General features: G+C 43.6%; 1 protein-coding gene across 1 annotated transcript in view; it reads right to left on the reverse strand.

Moving 5' to 3' along the window:
- aldh8a1 (aldehyde dehydrogenase 8 family, member A1) overlaps nt 1-12,388 on the reverse strand; it is a 47,827-nt gene extending 35,439 nt beyond the window's left edge. The window contains exon 1 of the mRNA XM_063040427.1: nt 12,147-12,388. Within this exon, the coding sequence (XP_062896497.1) occupies nt 12,147-12,293 (147 nt within the window). The 5' untranslated portion in view covers nt 12,294-12,388. The remainder of the gene's footprint in view (nt 1-12,146) is intronic.
- Between the last annotated feature and the right edge of the window lie 11,258 nt (nt 12,389-23,646).

The following is a 23,646-nucleotide window of genomic DNA, read 5'->3' on the forward strand; positions in this document are numbered from 1 at the left end:
ACAGTTCATACTGCAAACCTGCCTGTCTGTGTAAAAACCAAGACTGCAAGGATGGGCATACTCCTGAGTATCATTACTATCTGTGCCCCAATGCTGAAATAAAGAAAAACAGTGCAGGTCAGAAAAAGAGCAGATTTGGTCCAGAGGAAGATAAAGGCAGGAAGAAATATACAGAGGATCAAGAGGAGTTAGTTCTTCGGCAAACTTTCACCAGAATTGGCCAAACAATGTCGCGATGTATTTTCAAGCACTGCATCCAGAGCCTTTAGCACTGTGAAAGATAAACCAGGCCTTCTGGTGGAAAGTGGATTGCAAGAGCTGCCAGTGATTATGATGCTTCGAGGTCACAGCTAATGTTGGACCAAAAAAAAATTAAATTAAAAAAAAAAAAATCGGCATGTTAATTGACTTGGCTTCAGACTCCGATTATATAACCCATAAGGCTGCAAGCAGACCAAACCTCAGAAGTGAGGAAATCACTCTCGTCGTCCATAGAGTTGGGGGCGGAATGAAGGTTCAGGTGGAGACAAAGTGGTACTTTCTAAAAATCAGAGTAAACACTCCCAAGGGCACTCTCAAATCACACTAATAGGTTTGTTATAGACTAGACAGCATTGCAAATGTCCACAAATATTTGACACCAAAGCATCTGCAGAAATTCTTCCCAGACATACCGCTTGATGAACTTGTGAGACCCAGAGAAATAAATTAACTCATAAGCCATAGAGTAGGTCAGCTAGTGCCTCAGAGAACCAGAACTGTTGGAGACCTCGTGCTGTGGGACGGACCACTGGGGAAGACGGTCGGAGGAGCACACCCTGATCTCTTTGAGGAGCTGTCTGTGTCGGCCCACGTGTCCAAGACACATTTTGCAAGGTCAATGAGAGCGGCTGTTGCAAAGTATGAGGAGCTCACCAGCAGAGTCCCAGAGCAACTTCCACCAAACAAACAGGATGGCATCAAGCCCCAGGAGTCAGGTACTTCAAGCACCAACCAGGACTTCCTAGAGTGGTGGAAGTGGGATAGTATTGGCGTAGCATGCGAGCCAAGATGCGGGGGTTGCCTCTGCGGAAACTGCCAGCCAGGCGGCAAAGGAATGACTCTTGCTGAGGAGAGGGAACTTGAAGTTGTAAGAAGATGCCTCACCTATGTCACAGGTGACCGCCACAGCAAGGAACCACATTGGCACGCCAGATATCCTCGGTTAGAAAATCCAGCTTCCTTGCCAAACAATAAAAGAACAGTCGAGGCTACATTTCTCAGGATGGAAAAGCAACAAGCCAAAGAACCCGAGTGGAAAGCTGCCTACACTGCTCAAGGTGCATGACATGGTCGAGCGAAGGGCTGCAATGAAATTGTCCAAATGCACGGTCATCAACTGGAACGGGCCAATCTAGTACATGAGTCACCTTATTGCTCCGAACCCACACTCTGTCACGACCCCAGTGAGACTCGTCTGGAGCAGCAGCCAAAAGTTCAGAAGGGTGAGCTTGAACAACCTGCTAATGAAAGGTCCAGATGCCCTCAACCAGATTTGCACTATCCTACTCAGATTCAGGGGTGGAGTATACGCTGCTCTGGGTGACATAAAAAAGATGTACAATTCAGTTTGGTTGGAAGACCGAGAAGTGCACCTGCATAGATTCCTCTGGCGAGACTCCGAGGACGAGGAGCTGGGGGAATATGCAATCACAAGAGTGAACATCGGAGATAAACCAGCAGGGTGCATTGTGCAGCTAGCAATGCACAAAACTGCTAACCTTCCTCCTTTCACCCAGCTCAAAGAGGAGCGGCAGGTGCTCCAACACGACAGCTACGTTGATGACATTCTCATATCCCACAACAACCTTGACCAGCTGAAATCCATCACAGCAAATGTGGAGCAGATCCTGTAGGCCAGAGGTTTTGAGCTCAAGCCTTGGATCTTTTCTAGGCAAAGTGGGAGGAAGGAGTGCAATGACAAGCTGGAGAAGTCCAAGGCAGAAACCATGGTCTTGCCAAACCAAATGCGCGATGATGACAAGGCACTTGGCCTGGGCTACATAGTAGAAGAGGACAAGCTCCACGTCATGATTGCAATCAATTTCTTGAAGAGAAAGAAAAAAATGAGACTTGGCCAAGACCTTCTACAAGAGCAAATCAGAGACCAGACACCAAACTCCTTGACACGAAGAGAACTGCTCAGCCAGGTATCAGGGCTGTATCAGGTGCAGTTGGCCTGGTAACTCCTGCTAAGCAGAAGGGAGCTACTCTGGTATGAAGGGCGTTCCAAGAGGCAAAGGGTGAAAGGTGCTCAGTCAAAAACACATGGGACATAGCACTCTCAGCTGGTCTCAGGGAGGATGCAATTAAGCTCTTTCAGGAGTACGTTCAACTTGGCAAGGTAAAGTTCACCAGGGCACTGATTCCCCCATGCTTCACTGAGGAACCCTGAGCAATCACATTCTCTGATGGAAGTGAGCACGCCCATAGAGCAGTGATGTACCCAAGGTGGAACTCGGACCAGGGCTCAGTCGTCAAGCTGGTGGAATCTAAAGCCAAATTAACTTCCTTGGATCACAAAGGTGACACTGTCAAAGCAGAGATGTGTGGAGCAGTGTTTGCCTCACGCCTGAGAAAGTACTTTGAGCTGTATAGTCGAATCCAAGTTGGGAGGTGGTACCATTTCGTCGATAGCCAAACAGTCCTTGGTGCAGTACAGCGAGAAAGCTATGGCTATCAAACATTCTTTGCAAATAGGATCGGAGAGATTAAAAAAAGGACACGGATCAAGAACTCGCGATGGATTCCTGGTCCGCAAAATATTGCGGATGTAATCACCAGAGGAGCCAGCCCTCAAGACCTGGATGAAGACTCAGAGTGGCAAAACGGGCCAAAGTTTTTGAGTTTGCCATTGAATGAGTGGCCGATGAAATCATCCAAAGAACAGCCACTGCCAGGGAAAGCACAAACAAGTTGCAAAAGAAGGCATTTGTTGCTGTTTTGACATATGCCAAGGCAAAGAAACAAGAACCAGCACAAAAACAGTACCAGGTCAAAACAGAACGATGGAAACTGCCTGCAGCCTCAGCCATCCGAAGCCTTGTGCACATCAAGTGGTTCAGTGTTCTAACTCGTCTAGTCAAAACAGTTGCATGGATCTGGACAGCAGCAAAAAGTTCATTGGACAACATCAAGCCGTGGGCAGTCCAAAGTGGGAGGCAGGTTCTTTGGCAGGAGTCATCTCAGTAATGGAACGAGAAGATTCTCTAAGAGGCAGTACAAGAGGGCACAACCTTCCCAAGCACCACTACAGACAAGCTGGTAGTCTACAAAAACCAAGACTGTGGGTTGTTGGTTTGCAGTGGCCAAGTGAAAATCTTCAAAGAAGATCAAGTTGGTGTCCCCATCTTGCCCTATGATGCCTGGGTGTCCACACTGTTAACTCGGGAGGCCCACAATGAGAGTCATGACGGAGTGGCCGGAACCTTGCTCAAGATGAGAAGAAAGGCATGGGTCATAAGGGGAAGGAAAATTGCCCAAAAAGTTGTCGATGGCTGCATGCTCTGCAGGAAGGCAAAAGCAAGGAAATGTCAACAAGTAATGCGTGACTTACCGCCAGAAAGAACTGAACCTGCTGCACCGTTCCAGTTCACAATGGTGGACCTCTTCGGACCCTACCAAATAAAAGATGATGTCAAGAAAAGAGTAACACTGGAAGTCTGGGGAGTGGTCTTTTGCTGCATGGCCAGCAGAGCCGTCCACACAGAGTTGGTAAACACCCTATCAACTGAAGGATTCCTGATGGCCTATCAAAGTTTCACAGCAATCAGGGGACATCCAGGAAAGATCTGGTCAGATCCATGCACCAATTTCATTGGAGCAAAACCAGTCTTGGAGGAGCTGTACAGATTCTTAGACGGCCTGAACGAAGCAGCCCTACAGGAGACCACGGCAAAATATGGAATGGATGTGGAAAATCCATCCGCCTGATTCTCCACACAGGAACGGTGCTGCAGAAGCCGCTGTACGCATTGTAAAGAGTGCACTCCAGAGTCTTGGGAAGGAGTCTGGGCTCAGTTACAGCGAGTTCCAGACAACTCTTCATATAGCAGCCAACCTTGCCAATGAGCACCTAATTGACGCCAGAGTACAGAGCCGGGAAGACTGTTTTCAGTATGTCACACCCAATACTCTTCTACTCGGTCGAGCATCTCAAAGCGGGGATTTGAAAACTTTTGACTTTTCCAGCTACCCGTACAAAAGACTCCGAGCAATGCAGTCGGAGGTGACCAAGTTCTGGAGGTGCTGGAGCCAACTCGCTAGTCCTAATTTGTTTGTCAGGAGCAAGTGGCATACTGCACAGAGAAACGTCACTGTTGGGGACATCGTCTGGTTAAGCAACCTAAATGCACTGAGAGGACATTTCAAGCCTGGCAGAGTCGTCAATACTAATCCAGACAGCAAAGGCATCGTGAGGGACGTCAACGTCAGGATCTTCCCAAGCTACAGTGTTCCTGTGACAAAAGCTCTGAAAGTAACAAGGCATCCAATCTCTGATGGGAAAAAGACAGGATCCATACCACCATCCTTCACAGGGATGTCAGGAAGCTGGTTGTCTTACTGCCTGCTGAGGAACAGATGGAAAGTCAAGTCAACAATACATTGTAAGAACACCAAACTGGGACCACCACGTTTGCCTTTGAAGCTGGCGATATCCCCAGTGTTTCCATGGGAAGATCGAGTGGGAGGTGTCAAGTCAAACTAGAGTTTCTAGAAAGTATTGGGACCTAGAGGCGAAAGAAAATAAAATTTAAAAAAATAGAAATAATCCACTGATAGACTGGATGGAACCCACTGCCTGAGTGCTGTTTTTGCCCAGAACATTGGGGGGACCGGGCAGCATCACAGTGGCAGTCCAGGAGCAGCGTTGGAATCTGCGGTAAGATGCTGAACTTTAAATAACTTGACAGACTGTTTCATGGAAAAGAGAACTGCGTTTTGGGTTAGTACTAGCTTCACGGCACGGGGATCATCGCGCACAGGCGCTTCTGAGAAATGGCGCGAGGTTTAGGAAGAGCTCGGGAACCTTCGGGAGGGGTCACCCAGTTTGAAAACATAATGGTCTATTAGGGAATGGAGAGTGTGCAGGTCGGAATCTGTCCACAAAGTCCGGAGAGGTAGCCAGTTTTTTCAACTAGTGTCTAATGTCTAATGGAACTAATGGAATTATCAAACTGCCGCACTTGTGAAAAACAAAAGGAGGAAAAGGGAAAAGTTGTTTGGTCATTGAGTGGAATCTACGTTAAAAAACCTTCGGGTAGATGCATTCAATCTCTTTCAAGTGGGGAAGCTGCACATGTTCAAAGAAGAAAAAGAAATCCAACTTGACAAACATTTCCATAAATTCCTCTTCCCTCCATAAAATCCTGGAAACCCCTTTGTAACAGAACTGTAGACTGCAAGATGTGTTACCACCATCCTCTTAAAGTCAATTAGGAATGAGCAAGAATGGTGGTCTTGTCAGCCACATCGATATTCCCTGTATTTTAGAATTATGTAGAGGGAATGCAAGACTATAAAATAAAACAATTCCAAAGGATTTTATCAGTAGAAAGGAGACCTTCTCTGATCTCATTCTCTCTATGAGATATTCCCTGCTTCCTATAACCTACTTAACGACCAGGCATTTTTCCATAGGCCATCATTGTCTTCCTTCCATCTATCCTCTACTGAGCATCCTGGATCTTCCACTCAGCCCAGGAACCATATCCTTGTTGCAATACAAACCCAAATATAAATCTGGATTTGGGGCGGAGACCCCATAATAATTTCATGCTACAGCTTTAAAGTTTGTCAATTAGCATCAGTCACTCTTACACAAAGTTCCATGCAAAGGTCAAGCAGTTAAACTCCATCTTTCCTGTCACTCACTCTGCCCACTGGTTAAATACCCATCTGACAATGGTTTGGGCTTCTGTATCGTTCTGCAGGAAACTCCTTATGTTCAAAGTTCAAAGTTAATTGATTATCAGAGTACATATCTGTCACCATATACAACCCTGAGGTTCATTTTCTTCTGGATATTCACAGTAAATACACGAAACACAATAGAATCGATGAAAGTCCGCACCCAAGAGGATGGGCAAATGACGGATGTGCAAAAGAAAACAAACTGTACAAATACAAAGGGAAAGAAACAATAAATATCGAGAACATGAAATGAAGAGTCCTTGAAAGTGAAGAGTCCTTAAAGATCAACACTGACCAATTCTTTGGCTCATTCCAAATATTCCCTTGATTGTCTCATTGCTTAAGCCAAAGGCACTATAAAACATAGATCATTGTAAATGATAAAGTATCTACATTCAGGCTCCATATTCAAGGGGAGTCAGCATCAAATTGCTAACTCATCCCACTTCACTGTCATTAGTAAGAAAACACTGCACATGTACAACATTATGTATATTGGCTGTTAACTTTCCAATCACAAAGTAGAGCAATGAAACAATCATTTGACAACAAAAATCAATTCTGGATTTGTGGACCACTGGCTTATTGCATGTTTTAATTACTGTTGTGTAGTATCTTACACAAAGCTTAAACACTTAAAATTTACCCTTGTTCTGGTACACTTCCTCAGCCCATTTCTGCTCTGCCACTAGTCTCTTACTGCTTTAAGCTCATGGAGATTCCAAGGTGAGTAGAGAAAAGTCTTGTGAGCTCTGGCCAGAAGTAGGGCCATTCTCCAAGACTCCAGCAGGAATGCCTCTAGCAAATTCTCCACTGGTTTCAAGAGATAAGAAATCTGACAAAAAAAAAATCAGCAAAGTTGCATAAAGTTTTATTTGAGCATGTACATAAATCTGTATTTAAACGGAATAATGTGATAGTCACCTCAGTTATAGATTAAAGAGCTTTAATTTAGATAAGTAACAGATCACTCCGTTAATAGTTACCGAAAATTATCCTTGATTAAAACCCTGATATTTTTTAACGTCTTTCAGTCTTCTCATGAGATAACTCACAGAATGTTGATATGCATTCATAATCACACAAAAACTATGGCCTTGGCTGGATGTAGACATAGAAATATATAAATATAGGAATAGGATTAGGTCATTTGGCCTTTGAGAATGTACCAGCATTTAATACAATTATGGCTGATCCTCTATTTCAATACCATATCCTTCTCTCTCCATACATCACGATGCCCTGGATCTAGCAATCTTCCTATTTCCTTTGGAATATATTCTGCACTTCGACCTCCCAAGCTTTTTTATAGTAGATAATTCCACAGGTCATCCCCTACCAAGTGAAGAAATTCCTCCGTACCTCAGTGCTATGCTACTACCATCGATTCTCAAATGGGTTCCAAAATCAACACTTTCTCCCATGTCTTGAGCCAGGGGAAACTGTGCTTTGCACACAGTCTGTTAAGCCCCATTATAATTTTGTGTGTTTTTCATACTAAATTCTAATGAATATTGTTGTATTCAACACAATCCTCCTCACAAGACATCCTACAATTCCTGGTTCAGTCTAGTGAACCTGCTGTGTTCCCTCAATGACAACTACATTCCTGCTTAGGTACTGAAATATCCTTGCCTAGGTGTGGATACCACAAATGCACACTGTACTCCAGATGCTGAATCACCAGAACCCCGTTTAATGTTGTAGCTATACTCAAAACCTCTTGCAATGAAGACCTGCTTTCATCCGCAGGTTTGCCTTCACCTAATGTGGTAACATACCGGCTGAGTGGTGAAAAAGGCACAACATCCCCTCTTTCACCTCAGACAGTTGAAGAAGTTTGGTATGGCCCCCAAGTTCTAAGAACTTTCTAAGGGGCACAATTGAGAGCATCCTGACTGGCTGCATCACTGCCTGGTATGGGAACTGTACTTCCCTCAATCGCAGGACTCTGCAGAGAGTGATGCGGACAGCCCAGCCCATCTGTAGATGTGAACTTCCCACTATTCAGGACATTTACAAATTTAGGTGTGTAAAAAGGGCCTGAAGGATCATTGGAGACCCGAGTCACCCCAACCACAAACTGTTCCAGCTGCTACCATTTGGGAAATGTTACCGCAGCATAAAAGCCAGGACCAACAGGCTCCGGGACAGCTTCTTCCACCAGACCATCAGACTGATTAATTCATGCTGACACAACTGTATTTCTATGTTATATTGACTATCCTGTTGTATATAATATTTATTATAAATTACTAAAATTGCACATTTAGATGGAGACGTAATGTAAAGATTTTTTACTCCTCATGTAGATGAAGTAATAAAGTTAATTCAATTCAATTCAGCTTTAACCAATCTGACTGTCCACCTTTTCTCCCTGTGGCCATGGATCTTTCACGTCCAGAACTTCACACAAGTCCTGTTTGGCAAACGAAGATAATTCATGGACTTTGGGCAGTTTCTGTAAACTTTTATCATGAATTTCCTGCTATATTTACTTAACAATGCAAAGCATAGTTTCAATAAACACCATTTCATCAATGGATTGTTTTTAAAGTTATCTCTCTCTCTGACTATAATCCTTTGAAATCATAGCCCAGCACAAAATAGAAGCCAGTCAATTTAGTTCAAACCATGTGATGTCCAGACAACGCAAACACAAGGAAATCCGCACACGCTGGAAATTCAAGCAACACACACAAAATGCTGGTGGAACGCAGCAGGCCAGGCAGCATCTACAGGAAGAGGTACAGCTGATCACGGGACGGGAGGAAAAGACCACCAGAGGAAGATGGAGAGCAGGCAAGGAGTTATAGTGAGAGGGACAGAGGGAGAAAAAAAAAAGAGAGAGAGAGAGAAAGTCCCATGATCCTCTCCCTTCTCCAGCCTTGTATCCCTTTTGCCAATCACCTGTCCAGCTCTTGGCTCCATCCCTCCCCCTCCTGTCTTCTCCTATCATTTCGGATCTCCCCCTCCCCCTCCCACTTTCAAATCTCTTACTATCTCTTCTTTCAGTTAGTCCCTACAAAGGGTCTCAGCCCGAAACGTCGACTGTACCTCTTCCTATAGATGCTGCCTGGCCTGCTGCGTTCACCAGCATTTTGTGTGTGTCGCTTGAAATTCCGGACGAGTCTGAGATCTGGATACAGCAAGGGCTGTGGTGCTAGGCAACCTTTCAGCTGCACTCCACAGCAACCTGTGCATATAATCTTGCTGTTCTAGTATAGTCATTTCACTGGCATCTGCCCGGCAATGAAAAACATATTGCTCAAGTTGCCCACAAAAAGCAGAAAAAAAATCAAATCTGGCGGATTACTGCCAATGAGTCAGTTCTCAATCATCAGCAAAATCGTAATAAATGTGGTCAACAGTGTTATCACAGGGCATGTGCTCAGCAGTATTCCTCTCACTGAGGCCCACCAGACCACTCAGCTTATCAAAAACATGGAGTGAAGAGCTGAATACCAGTGGCGAGGTGAGGTAAGAGTGGCAACCATACAGCATTTGAATGATTATGGTATCAAGAGACCTTGGTATAAGCAGACCACAGCCTTGTCGTGGTTTGGAGGCTTGCATGTCTCAATGGCCCAGAGAGCTCTGTTGGATGGAGTCAGGGCATTATGGTTTGGCTCATGGTAGAGTCACCCATGCCAAATGGGTCAAGGGGTAGAGGACAAAGAGTGGTCCACCGGTCTTCCAGGTTCAGGGGTTCAGCTCAGGGCTAACAACCCTGACTGGTAAAACAAAATTATGACAGAAACAACAATGAAAATCCTTCTACATCTGAATGCAATGGTACTCCTCAGTCTCCACCTGGGACTTGCATGACTAACAGTAGTAAAAACTGAGAGGGAACTACTGACATGATGAAGGAAGCCCTGAACACCTCCAGAGGTGAAGAAGCTTCATTGCTGCTCTAAACTCCAGCAGCTTAATAGGCAGTAAGTCAGTGGTATAAGTAGAATCTGTGGGCATCAGGGAGAAAACATTCAAATAGTTGGAGTTCTGGCTTGCACAGATATTTGTGGTTTTTGGAGGTTAATCATACTAGCACTAGAATATCACTGCAGGACAGTTGTCCTAGGCTTGGCTACTTCATCACTGGTTTTTCTTTCCTCACAAGGACAGAAGTGAGGGTGCTTGACCTGCACAACATTCAGGCATAGGTAAATAATATTTGACTCACAGAACTGCCAGGTAATAACCATCGTCAAGAGAGCCTAACCATGGAATTCAAAGACGTGAACGTCGCTAAGACCCCACCATCAACATTCTAAGAGTCATCATTGACCAGAAACTCATCTGAGCCAGCCGCATCAGTACCATGGAGTACAAGAGCAGCTGAAGGAAGGGAATCCTATGTTGAGAGGTTTATCTCTTAACCACCCCAAGGTTTTCCCTTCAAAGTTGCACACTACCCTAACTTGAATATTTCATTTCTCTTTCATCACTGGTGGGTCCAAATCTTGGAACTCAGTACCCAAAAGCACTGTATGAGTGGCTTCACAAGATGGACTGCAGAGGTCTAAGCATTCCAGTATCAGCAGACTTTCTCTTGTTAGACATCTAAGAAGGTAGTTCACCACCACATTCTAAACAATGATAACAGGAGGGCAGTAAGCTCTGGCCTTGCCCAGATGCCCTTTCCTCCATTTACAAGGCACAATTCAGAGGTACAATGGGTGGATCATTCCTTGGATGAGTGCAGTTCTGAGAAGAAAGAAGATCAACAGCCATGTAAGACAAAGCAGTTTGCATAATTGGTACCCTATCTACCACCCCAAACATTCATTCCCCCTATCAGTGGTACACAGTAGTAGTATCGACACAATCTACTTAAGATACTCATTCAGGCTACTGACAGCATCTGTCAAACATGCAAAGATAGATGAGCAAGAAGGACAAGGACTATCCCCTGCTCCTTCCCTTCCAAGCTGACTAGGAAATGTACAATTGCTCTTTCATCGCTCTGGGGTCCAAATCTTGGTAAACACTACCCCCAACAGCATGGAATGAGCCTTTTGAGAAGAAGGACTGCAGTGGTCTAATAAGGTGGCTCACCACAACCTTCTGAACAATGAGTGGAGAAGGGCAATAAATTCCGTTCTCACCCATAGGGCACACATCTCTTCAGCCAAATGAAAAAGTGGAAAGCTTTTTTTTAGAAGCAGTGATGAATACTGGGAGTATTTTCTAACCCATGAAGATACGTCAGATTTCAAATTGTCCTCAATATCAGAACTCACCATTGATGAAAACTTCTGCTCTAAACTGTTTGCATTGTTTGTTAAATTACAGGAAATGATACCTTCTATTATATCATTACCACTGCCACTCATGACCACACCAACCTGTCACCCTTTCCCCCTGCTTGGGATTTTCTCTTAGGTTTGGTTGCAAGATGCTTTACCTCTGTCACTCCACATCACAACCAGCATTCTAACCAAGGCATGCAGACATGCCCAAAGCTGAGTCTCGGTATTAGGCCTTCAGTCAACAGTCTTCATCTGCATCATCCCTGGTCACAGCGCAGCTGCTGGGCAATGGGCCCAGCTATCTTCAGTGCTGTTCCATGACAATATCCCAGGACAGCAGGTATGAGTGAATGTGAGAGAAAGCAGTTTTCTTTCACCCCTCTCTCTCAGATGATGCCTCTGAAGTCCGCAAGCTTCCAGTAAAATGACAGCAGATCCAGAACAAAATTTCAGACCTCATCTTACCCTCAGTGCAAAAAAAAAGTCAACTTGCAATTACTTTGGTAATCATCCTCCCTGAATTGTAATAGCTTTTCAAGCTCTACAAACTTTGCATTCAGCCTGCCTATACACCAGTCATTGTTTTCACGTATTTCAAACAGATGGACAATGTATGGGGCAGTTAGCTTTAAAGAAACCTGTATAAGAGATGTTTTAGGCCACAAACTCGGTACCAAATAAAGCACTATAGTTAAGTTTGTATTCAAAGTCCAATTATAATAAATTAAATACATGACATTAGAATAGACTGAAAATACAACGTTTAGAACAGCAAAATAAAAATCAATAATCGGCTAAATTTTTATGCTTCTACAAACATTTGCAACCATTTTATCATCAAATCCAGTAAATTATTTTAAACCCGATATAACTTCCACAATGAAATAATTTTCGAGTAGCTGACAGACATATTGTACGGTCACTTTGCTATAGTCTCACCTCCTCCTTCCCACTGTCTGGCACTCTGCAATACACATCTCCGGTCGAAGGGTCATAGGAATCAATATGTCTGGAGCATGGTACAAATTTTCCTCCAATATAATTTTCCAGCACTAAGTGTGTTCTCTGGTGAGCCATTTTGGGCATGATCTTTTCCGGTTTCTCACCAGCTCAGCTACGCAAAGCGACCCAACATTGACAGATTCAGCGACAGCCCCCTTTGAACCGCTCGGCGCTGTTCAGTCCCGCAGAGCTGTTGAATGACTACCGCAGCAGCCAGTCACCAGCGCCCTGACATCACACACGGACGTCAATCAGCGACGCCCTCTTCCAATGGGCAGCCGAAGGTGCCGCCTATTCGTGACTCTCCTGAGCAACTGCAGTTTAGACCGGTGGGAATCTTGGAAAGAGACGGCGCAATAACAGATCCTTCGGCCCACTACGGCAGCACCAACCAGCAAGTAGTTACTTTGACATTAACCCGAATCTAATCCATTTTATTCACCTCATATTACCTTCAAGCCCTCCAGATTCCCCCCAGGCCAGGCTGGAAGGCTAGGGGGTGGTGTGGTAAGAAATAGAATTACATCTTTAGAAAGAGGCGGTATAGGTTCCGAGAATGTCGAATCTTTGTGGGTGGAGTTAAGAAATTGCAAGGGTTAAAAAACAACTTTATAAGAATCATATATAGGCCTCCAAATACTATTGGTTACTAGTATTTGGAGGCCTATATATGATTCTTATAAAGTTGTTTTTGGGACTGAGACTGGTATCTGGGACTGAGATTGCAAGGGGAGCTGGAAAGGGCATGTAATAAGGATAGTGTCACAATTGTAATAGGGGACTTCAATATGCAAGGGGATTGGGAAAATCAGGTTGGATCGCACGAGGGAATTTGTTGAATGCAATTGAGATGGCTTTTTAGAGCAGCTTGTGCTCAAGCCTACTGGGGGAAAGGCTACCTTAGATTGGTGTTGTGTAATAACCCAGATTTTATTAGCTTAACGTAAAGAACCCCTGCAGGCAGTGATCAAAATATGATTGAATTCATACTGCAATTTGAAAGGAAGAAGCATAAGTCACATGTATCAGTATCGCAATGGAACAAAGGGAATTACTGGGACATGAGAGAGGAGCTGAAGAGATAACTTTATGATCTTTCAAGAATGATTTGATTCTGGCATGGTCCCGGAGAACTGAAAAATTGCAAATGTCACTCCACTCTTTAAGAAGGGAGGTAGACAAAATAAAGGAAATTATAGGCCAGTTTGGCAAACCTCAGTGGTTGGGAAAGTGTTGGAGTATTAAGGACAAAGTTTCTGGGTACTTGGAGACTAATGATAAAGTCAAGTGAGGCTGCTTAACAAGATAAATTTCTATGGTGTTACAGGAAAGACACTAGCATGGACAGAGGAATGATTGACAGGCAGGAGGCAGTGAGTGGGAATAAAGGGGGCCTTTTCTGGTTGGCTGCCAGTGACTAGAGGTGTTCCTCAGAGGTCAGTATTGGACCCCGTACTTTTCACATTGTTTGTCAATGATTTAGATAATGGAATTGATAGCTTTGTGGCAAAGTTTGTGGATGATACAAAAATAGGTTGGGCGGGGGGGATAGGAAGTTCTGAGGAAGCAATGCGATTGCAGCAGGACTTAGACAAATTGGAAGAATGGGCAAAAAAGTGGCAGATGGAATACAGTATTGGGAAATGTATGGTAATGCATTTTGGTAAAAGGATTATTAACTAAACGGGGAGAATGTTCAAACATCAGAAGTGCAGAGGGACTTAGGAGTCATGTGCCGGACTCCCAGAAGGTTAATTCAAAGGTTGAGTCTGTAAAGAAGGCAAATGCAATGTTGGCATTTATTTCAAGGGGAATAGAATATCAAGGAGATAATACTGAGGCTTTATAAGACACTAGTCAGGCTGCACTTGGTGTATTGTCAACAGTTTTGGGCTCCATTAGTCAGAAAGGATGTGTTGTAATTGGAGAGAGTCCAGAGGAGATTCACGAGGATGATTCCGGGAATGAAGGGGTTAACATATGAGGAGCCTTTGGCAGCTTTAGGCCTGTACTCACTGGAATTTAGAAGAATGCGGGCGGGGGGGGTGGGATCTCATTGAAACCTACAGAATGTTGAAAGGACTAGATCGGGTGGATGTGGAGAGGATGTTCCCTGTGGTGGGGGAATCCAGAACTAGAGGGCACAGCCTCAAAATTGAGGGGTGACCTTTTAGAACAGAAGTAAGGATGATTTCTTTTAGCCAAAGAATGGTGAATCTGTGGAATGCTCTACCACAGATTGCAGTGGAGGCCAAGTCCGTGGGTATATTCAAAGTGGAATTTGATAGATTCCTGATTGGTGGGGGCTTCAAGGGATATGGTGAGAAGGCAGGTGTATGAGGTTGAAGGGGATCTGAGATCAGCCATGATGAAATGATGGTGCAGACTTGATGGATTGAATGGCCTATGTCTTATGGTCTAATCCAGTACACATCTGCACACTAGGGGAAATTTATAATGGCCAATAAAATAGGATGAAGGAGGAAATTGAACACCCTGAGGAATCCCATGCAGTCACAGGGGAAAACTACAATGTCCACACAAATATTTCCAGAGTTTAGGATCCAAACAGCGTTGTTAGAGAATTCTAGTTGTTCCACCATGTCCTTTCCATTGATTCTTATAGTTAATAAATATGGCACAGTGAACTGGCTCAGAGACAGTCACCCAGCAGGTTCGGTGGAACACTCTGAACCCCAGCAAAACATATTAAACCCTGATTAATCTAGGGGAAGTAAAACAATGTTAATGTAGACTTTTAATGGATTTGTTTCTAAGGTTCAATAAACAGTTGAATACAAGACTTTCTGGCAAGAATTATGATCCAGGGTACTGATAGATTATGTTGTTGTCCAAACAAGAGAACACAAGGATGATTGCAACTCTTTGCAATGACAGCTATCAATAACTTGAAAAATAAAAAACCTACATATGCTTCAAATCGGAAATACAGATAGAAAATATTTGAAATGTTAATCAGATCAGGCAGCATTTGCAGAGAAAGTAACAAAGTTAACAGGCTAGGTTGTAACTTTCCATCAGTTACAGTGAAAGGTTTCCCACAGATATGGCCTGACTCATGACTACCTTCTGTTTCATTACATGCTTTTACTGACAGAACTGAGCCACATGGAAGCTGCAAATGGGCAACATAAAAGGAGTTTATCCAACACAGCAGATCTCCTGGAAAGAATTTAATCCTCCTCTTCTCACACAATGTTTTATACGTGTTAAATACAAACACAACAGTAAATTATCTGCCCTCAAAAAGAAGCTTTCTGTCCAGAACATCTGAAGTGTCCTTTTTCAGGCAGAGTTGCTTCCTTTCTGCTATGGTTGATGGAGCCTGATCTCACATCTGCTCTGTTTCTTGTACTTTAGCTCTCACCTCACTTCTTCCTAGGCCCTTAGCTCACAGTGGAGCAGAAGCCATTGAGGACCTTCCAACTCCATTGTCCAAAGTCGATGGTGTGGTTGGAGTTTGTCAAAGTTTCTGTAATCCATTGCATCCACTACACAGGTACAGGTCAGAACAGAGATAGAGTTCCCTAGTCCTTGCCTTTTGTCGCATGAGCCTCTAGTTCCAACATACAATCCCTCATAATTCCCATCAACTGCAATGTGATCCCTCAACCGGCCACATTTCCCCCTTCTGCAGAACCCAGTTCCTGCACAACTTCAAATTTCAAAGTACATTTATTATCAAAGTATATATGTTACTATATACTACCCTAAGATTCATTTTCTTGTGGGCATTCAAAGTAGAACAAAGAAATACAATAGAATCAACAAAAAGCTACACTGACAAAAAGTGACAAATAACAAAGTTACAAAAGAAGATAACCTGGGCAATTGCAAAAGAAGCAAAGAATAGATAAACAAATAAATTAATAAATAGATAAACAGATAAATAAATAAATAGATGAATGGATAACTAAATAAATGGATGAATGAATGAATAAATAAGTAATCGAATAAATAAATGAATAGATCTGCCAACATGAATTATAGAATCCTTGAAAGTGAGTCCACAGAGTGTGGAGGGATGAATGGACTCCCTGATCCACTCATCTCTGCACACTCATCCCTATCTTACCCCAGACAATATCTCCTGCCCTTGCAGTAGATAAAATATTTGTCCATAAGACCATAAGACATAGGAGCAGAGTTAGGCCACTTAGCCCATCAATTCTGCCATGCAAATCATTAACATATAATGTGAAAAGAAGTGGTCCCAATACCTACCCTGCAGAACTGCTGGCCAGAATAGGCCCCCTTTATTCTGATTCTTTGCTTCCTGCCAATCAGCCAATCTTCTATCCATGCTGGAGTCTTTCCTGTAATACCATGGGCTCTTCAAAGATTTAAAGGTTCATTTTATTATCAAATTATGTATGCCAAATACATCTCTGAGATTTGCTGTCTCCAGATAGCCATAAAATACAGAAAACCATATAAGTAGTTGAAAGAAAGGCATCAACTCCCCCCACCGCCTGCACGCAAAGAAAAAGAAACAAGAACTCACAAACCCCAACCCTCCCTCACACATAAACTAACAGATCACCCACATAGACAAACAATAAAAACATCAAAACCCCAAACCCCCAGCCGGCCAATTGGCAACAAGAAAGAATGGGCGAGAACACAAGAAGAAAGAAACAGAAAACTGAAAGGGACCAATATTAACTACAGTCCGATCCATAAATGTCAGAATTTCAATTCTCTGAGAGCGTCGGGACCCAGCTCAACTCAAACCAGCAGACCCTCTGAGGGTAGGAACTCGAACCAGCGGCCCCTCCGACAGTAGCAACACCAACCAGTGGCCCTTTGAGGGTAGCAACTGCAAGAACCGCTCACTCTCCTCTGCATTTGCCTCAATGTTTCAATCTTCCTCAACACTTTAATTGATGAGAAATGTAGTCGATCATGGCCCCTCATCTTGTCTCTGAGCTTCTTCTACTTGTGGTAGCTCATACTCCCATTTCTCTCCTGGAGTTTTCTTGGGGACAGCAGAGTGCTAGCTCACTCGATCAGTCTCTGGGTTGTAAGACACAGGCTCCAACAGTTTCAAAAACAAAATTATGATAAAAAGAATAAGTAGAAGATGTAGAAAACTGAAATGACTAACTATCTGGAAGATGTCACCGGAAGAATCGTTATTCACTGTGCCGTCTTGACCATAAAAATCAGGTTATCTTGTTAAGCAGCCTCAGATGCGGCACCTTGTCAATGGCCTTCTGTAAGTCCAAGTAAACAACATCTACTGTCTCTCTTTCATCTATCCTGGTTGGTATTTCCTTAAATAATTCCAACAGATTTCTCAGGTAAGATTTTACCTTAAAAAAACCTTTAAAATACGGGAGGAGAAGATGGCGATGCGACGCAGCTCGCGGCAGCCACTCAGGTGAATGATATCTGTTATCTGTCAAGTAGGGTGCCATGCACAATCCTGATTTGATGGAGACAGATGTGAGAGCATGGAGGAACATCTGGTGAAACTTCTGAAATGCCTGTTTCGCTGCCGCTGCTACTGTGTGATCCAGAATCTCCGGAGGGGAAGGCCCGGAGTCCTCGGCTTTGCTTGTTGCTCAGCAGCTGGGGCAAGGTCGAAGTGCTCGGTGCTTGGTGTCGGAGGGCTGGGCGGAGGCTGGAAGTTTTCGGATGGACTCAGAGTCGGCTGCAGTCGGGTGCTTCCAATGCATCAGCAAGTTTGCGGCGCTTGGGGGTTCATGGCAGGGAGAGTTTCTCCCTTCTACCGTCTGCGTGAGATGATGGGGCTATCAGGACTTGAGACTTTTTTTCCCATGCCCATGCTCTGCTCTTTATCAAATTATGGTATTGCTTTGCACTATTATAACTATATGTTATGATTATTTGGTTTTGTCAGTTTTAGTCTTGGTTTGTCCTGTGTTTCTGTGATATCTTTTTGGAGGAACATTGTATCATTTTTTAATGCACACATGTCTAAATGACAATAAACGAGGACTGAATGTCCTCATAATCTAAAAAAAATCTAATCTAAAAAAAACTTTATTATGCACCTCCAAGTACCCTGAAACCTCATCCTTAATAAAGGACTCAAACATCTTCCCAACCACTGAAGTCATGTTAACTGGCTTATAATTTCCTTTCTCCTGCCTTTCCTTCCCTTCTTAAAGAGTGAAGTGATATTTGCAATTTTCCAGTCCTCTATAACTATTCCAAAATCTAAGGAGTCTTGAAAGATCATTACTAATGCCTCCACAATCTTTTCAGCTACCTGTTTCAGAATCCTCGCGCATAATACATCTGGTCCAGGTGACTTAGCTACATTCCGACCTTTCAGCTTCCCAAGCACCTTCTCCTTAGTAACAGCAGCTACGCTCACTTCTGCCCACTGACACTCAAATTTCTGGTAGAGAGCTAATGTCTTTGACAGTGAAGTCTGATGCAAAATACATATTAAATTTGCCTGCCATTTCTTTGTCTCCCATTACTACCTTTCCAGTGTCATTTTCCAACGGTCTGATATCCACTCTCACCTCTCCTTTACTTTTTATGTATCGGGAAAACACTTTTGATATCCTCCTTGATACTTTTGGATAACTTGCTTTCATATTTCATCTTTGTTCTCCTTATGCATTTTTTAGTTGCCTTCTGTTGGTTTTTAGGTTTCCCATTCCACTGACCTCCCACTAATTATTGCAATATTACATGCCCTTTCTTTTGCTTTTATGCTGTCTTTGACTTCCCTTGTCACCCATGGATGCCTCATCCTCCCTTTAGAATACTTCTTCACTTCAGAATGTATCTATCCTACGCCTTCCGAATCTTGCCCAGAAACTCCAGCCATTGCTGTTCTACAGTCATCCCTGCTAGTATCTCTCTTCAATCAACTTTGGCCAGCTTTTCTCTTGTGGCTGTGTAATTTCTTTTAACGTAAGCCCATAAGACATAGGAGCAGAATTCGGCCTTTCAGCCCATCGAGTCTGTTGCACTATTCCATCATGGCTGATTCCAGATCCCATTCAACCCCATACACCTGCCTTCTCGCCATAACCTTTGATGCTCTGACTGATGAGGAAATGATCAATTTTCACTTTAAATATACCCACGGTCTTGGCCTCTACACCTGTCTATGGCACAGCATTTCACAGATTCACTACTCTCTGGCAAAAAAAAATCCTCCTTACCTCTGTTCTAAAGGGTTGCCCCTCAATTTTGGGGCTCTTCCCTCTAGTTCTGGACACATCCACCCTAGAAAACATCCTCTCCACATCCACTGTATCTAGTTCTTTAGACATTCGATGGGTTTCAATGAGATCTGCCCACATTCTTCTAAATTCCAGTGAGTACAGGCCCAAGGATGCCAAATGCTCCTCATATATTAACCCCTCCATTCCCGGAATCATTCTCATGAATCTCCTCTGGACTCTCTCCAATGATAACACATCCTTTCTGAGATATGAGGCCCAAAATTGTTAACAGTACTCTTAAGTGTGGGCTGACTAGTGTCTTATAAAGGCTCAGCATTATCTCCTTGCTTTTATATTCTATTCCCCTTGAAATAAACACTAACATTGCATTTGCCTTCTTTACCACAGACTCAACCTGTAAATTAACCTACCAGGACTCTTGTACGAGAACTCCTAAGTCCCTCTGCACCGCTGGTCTTTGGATTTCTTCCCCTTTTAGATAGTAGTCTGCACTTCTGTTCCTTTTACCAAAATGCATTATCATACATTTCCCAACACTGTTTTCCATCTGTCACTTGTCTTGCCCATTCCTCCAATTTGTCTAAGTCCTGCTGCAATCGCATTACTTCCTCAGCACTACCCACCCCTCCACCTATCTTCGTAGTATTTGCAAACTTTGCCAAAAGCTGTCAATTCCATTATTCAAATCATTAACAAACAATATAAACACTAGCGGTCACAATACTGACCCCTGAGGAACACCACTCTTCACTGGCAGCCGGCCAGGTAAGTCCCCTTTTATTCCCACTTGCTGCCTCCTGCCTGTCAGCCATTCCCCTGTCCATGCCACTATCTTTCCTGTAACACCATAGGATCTTATCTTGTTAAGCAGCCTCATGTGTGACGCATTATCAAACACCTTCTGAAAATCCAAGTAAATGACATCCACTGCCTCTGCTTTGTCTACCCTGCTTGTTACTTCCTCAAAGAACTCTGACAGATTTGTCAGGCAAGATTTCCCTTTACAGAAACCATGCTGACTTGGACATATTTTATCATTAGTCTCCAATTACCCCAAAACCTCATCCCTTAATAACGGATTGTGACAGTTTCCTAACCACTGACTTTAGGCTCGGTGGCCTATAATTTCCTTCATTTTATCTTCGTCCCTTCTTAAAGAGTCAAGTGACATTTACAATTTTCTAGTCATCCATGACCATGCCAGAATCAAGTGATTCCTGAAAGATCATGTCCAATGTATCTGTTATCTCTTCAGCAACCTCTTTCAAAACTCTAGGATCTAGTCCTTCTGGTTCAGGTAACTTATCCACCTTAAGACTTTTCAGTTTGCCTAGCACTTCTTCCTTTGTAATGGCAATGGCACTCAATCCTGCTCCCTGATACTGACAGCCCTCTGGCACACTGTCTTCCACAGTGAAGGCTGATGCAAAGTCCCCATTCTGTTCATCCACCATTTCCTTATCCCCCATTACTACCTGACCAGCATTATTTTCCAGTGGCCCATTATCAATTCTCACCTCCCTTTGACTCTTTAGATAACTGAAAAACCATTAGCCTCCTGCTGTAGTATCCTTTTAGTACTCCACTGTAATACTGATACACCCGACTTTGCCCTATCCCTCTCAAACTTGAGGATGAATTCGATCATATTATGATCAATGCCTCCTATGGGTTCCTTGATCTTAAGCTTCATAATCAAATCTGGTTCTTCACACAGAACTCAATTCAATATTGCCTTTCCTCTTGTGCTGAACCATACACCGCTCTGAAAAGTCACCTCGTAGGCATTCTACAAATTCTCTTTCTTGGGATGCAGTCTCAACCTGATCTTCCCAATCTATATGCACATTGAAATCCCCATGACTCTCATAACGTTGCCCTTATCACATGCCTTTTCTATTTCCCGTTGAGATTTATAACCCAAATCCTGGCTACTGTTTGGAGGCCTATATGTAACTCCCATCAGAATTTTGTTTTATCTCTGCAGTTTCTTAACTCTACCCACAAAGATTCTACATCTTCTGATCCTACATCACCTACCTCTAAAGATTTGATTTAAATTTTTACCTACAGAGCCACCCACCCCCTCTGCCTACCAGCCTGTCCTTTTGATACAATGTGTTTCCTTGGATGTTAAGCTCCCAATTATGATCTTCTTTCAGTCACGCCTCGGTGATGCCCACACCGTCATACCTGCCAACCACTAACTACACTACAAAATCGTGTGGATAGTCAGAGGCTTTTTCCCAGGGCTGAAATGATTGCCACAAGAGGACACAGGTTTAAGGTGCTGGGGAGTAGGTACAGAGAAGATGTCAAGGATAAGTTTTTTTATGCAGAGTGGCGAGTGCGTGGAATGGGCTGCCAGCAATGGTGGTGGAGGTGGATACGATAGGGTCTTTTAAGAGACTTTTGGATAGGTACATGGAGCTTAGAAAAATAGAGGGCTATGGGTAACCCTAGTAATTTCTAAGGTAGGGACATGTTTGGCACAACTTTGTGGGCCGAAGGGCCTGTATTGTGCTGTAGGTTTTCTATGTTTATTCCGTATATCGTATGCGTGCATTTAAATATAACACCGTCAGTCATGTATTCATCACCCTTTTCAGTTTTTTCCCCAAGTTACACTTCAACTCATCCCACTAACTGCAATATTGCCCTATCATCTGCCTGTCCATCCTCACAGTCTCACTACACACGGCTTGTCCTCATGTCAGCACCATCTAGAGACTTAAGTCACCCTTCAAGGTGAGGCAAAGGCTCCGCTGCATCTCTTCCAACCCTGTCTTCTGCATTGAGTACTCGTGATGTGGCCTCCTCAACATCAGCAAGACCAAGCGTAGCCTCGGCAACAGTTTTGCAGAGTCTGCAATGGCTCCCGGTTACAGATAATTTCAACTCCACTTCCCAGTTCCACACAGGCTGTCTATCCTTGGCCTTCTCTACTGCCAGGATGCGGTCCACGGCAAACTGGAAGAGTAATACTTCATATTCTGTTTGGGTATTCTGCAATCCGATGGCATGAATATTGAGCTTTTCAATTTTAGGGAAAACTTTCCCTTTTTTCCCTCTTTTCCACTCCCTTTCCTCCCCAGCTCGCCAATTTCTACTACTGATCCGCTGGTCCTCCCGTCTTTGTCCTCCTTCCCCCTCCAGGCTGTAGCTTCCATCCACTTTACACGTTGGTTCCCAACTCTCTCCAATCCATCCGTATCTTGTTCTAACTTCCTTCATCTCTCCCTTCTCTACTAATGAGTCATGGTTTTAGAAAAGTACAGGCCCCTTGGCCTATCTAGTCCATACTGAACTATTTAAACTGCTTGCTCCCATCGACCAGCACCAGGATCATAGATCTACATACCTATCCAAACTTCCCTTAAATGTTGAAATTGCGCTTGCATGCAAGTTCAATTCCAACTAATACAGCTCTGGTAGTACTTTGTGTTCCTGCTTATCTCCCTCCAGCAATTGTTTCCCATCTTCACACTCTCCTCCCCACCTTGCTCCATCTGTTGTTTTCTTTTCTCTCTCCCTCTGCCTCCATCCATCATTCACCAACCAGTCTCCCAGCTCCACCCACACTCACCTCCCCCACATGGCACTTCCTGCCTGTCATCTTAGAGGCCATCTCAGTCCATTGATCACCTCATAATTCTTTCTCACCAGTCCTCTTCTCTTCCCTGTGCTGGCCATCCCACCTTTCCACTCTCAGTCCAAATGCAAGGTTTCAACCCAGAACATCGACAAATCTTTTCCTCCCACCGATGCTGCTTGACACACTGAGTTTGTCCTGCAGATAGTGTCTTCCTCCAGATTCCAGAATCTGCAGTCCATTGTGCCTCTAATAAATGCTAAACCACAGTTTCAATATCTGTAATTACCTATTTAACATTAACAGTTTTAATGTAGACAGGTAACTTTGCAAAATTACCTTTTTACAATGTAAATACGTCCTAACTAGCAGAACCGTTTTGAATATTCAAATAGTGATGCCTGGTGAGAAAGCTTTGAGCACAAATCCAGCCACTTTTTTTGTTACTGTGTTGAGGGATGGCTGCATGAACACACAACCAGCTAGAATATCTAGTGTTAAAACAGACCTGCTCTGAACTGCAAGTTAAGTGGCAAAGACTAGCCTTCAACAATTTTTTACCCTGACTGAAGAGACTAGCATATTCCAAAGTTTGGATCCAGGCCTATCAGTGATGATGAAGAAACACAAAAAGAACTGGAGGAATTCA

Source organism: Mobula hypostoma, chromosome 2, assembly GCF_963921235.1.
Source record: "Mobula hypostoma chromosome 2, sMobHyp1.1, whole genome shotgun sequence".
NCBI lineage: Eukaryota > Metazoa > Chordata > Chondrichthyes > Myliobatiformes > Myliobatidae > Mobula > Mobula hypostoma.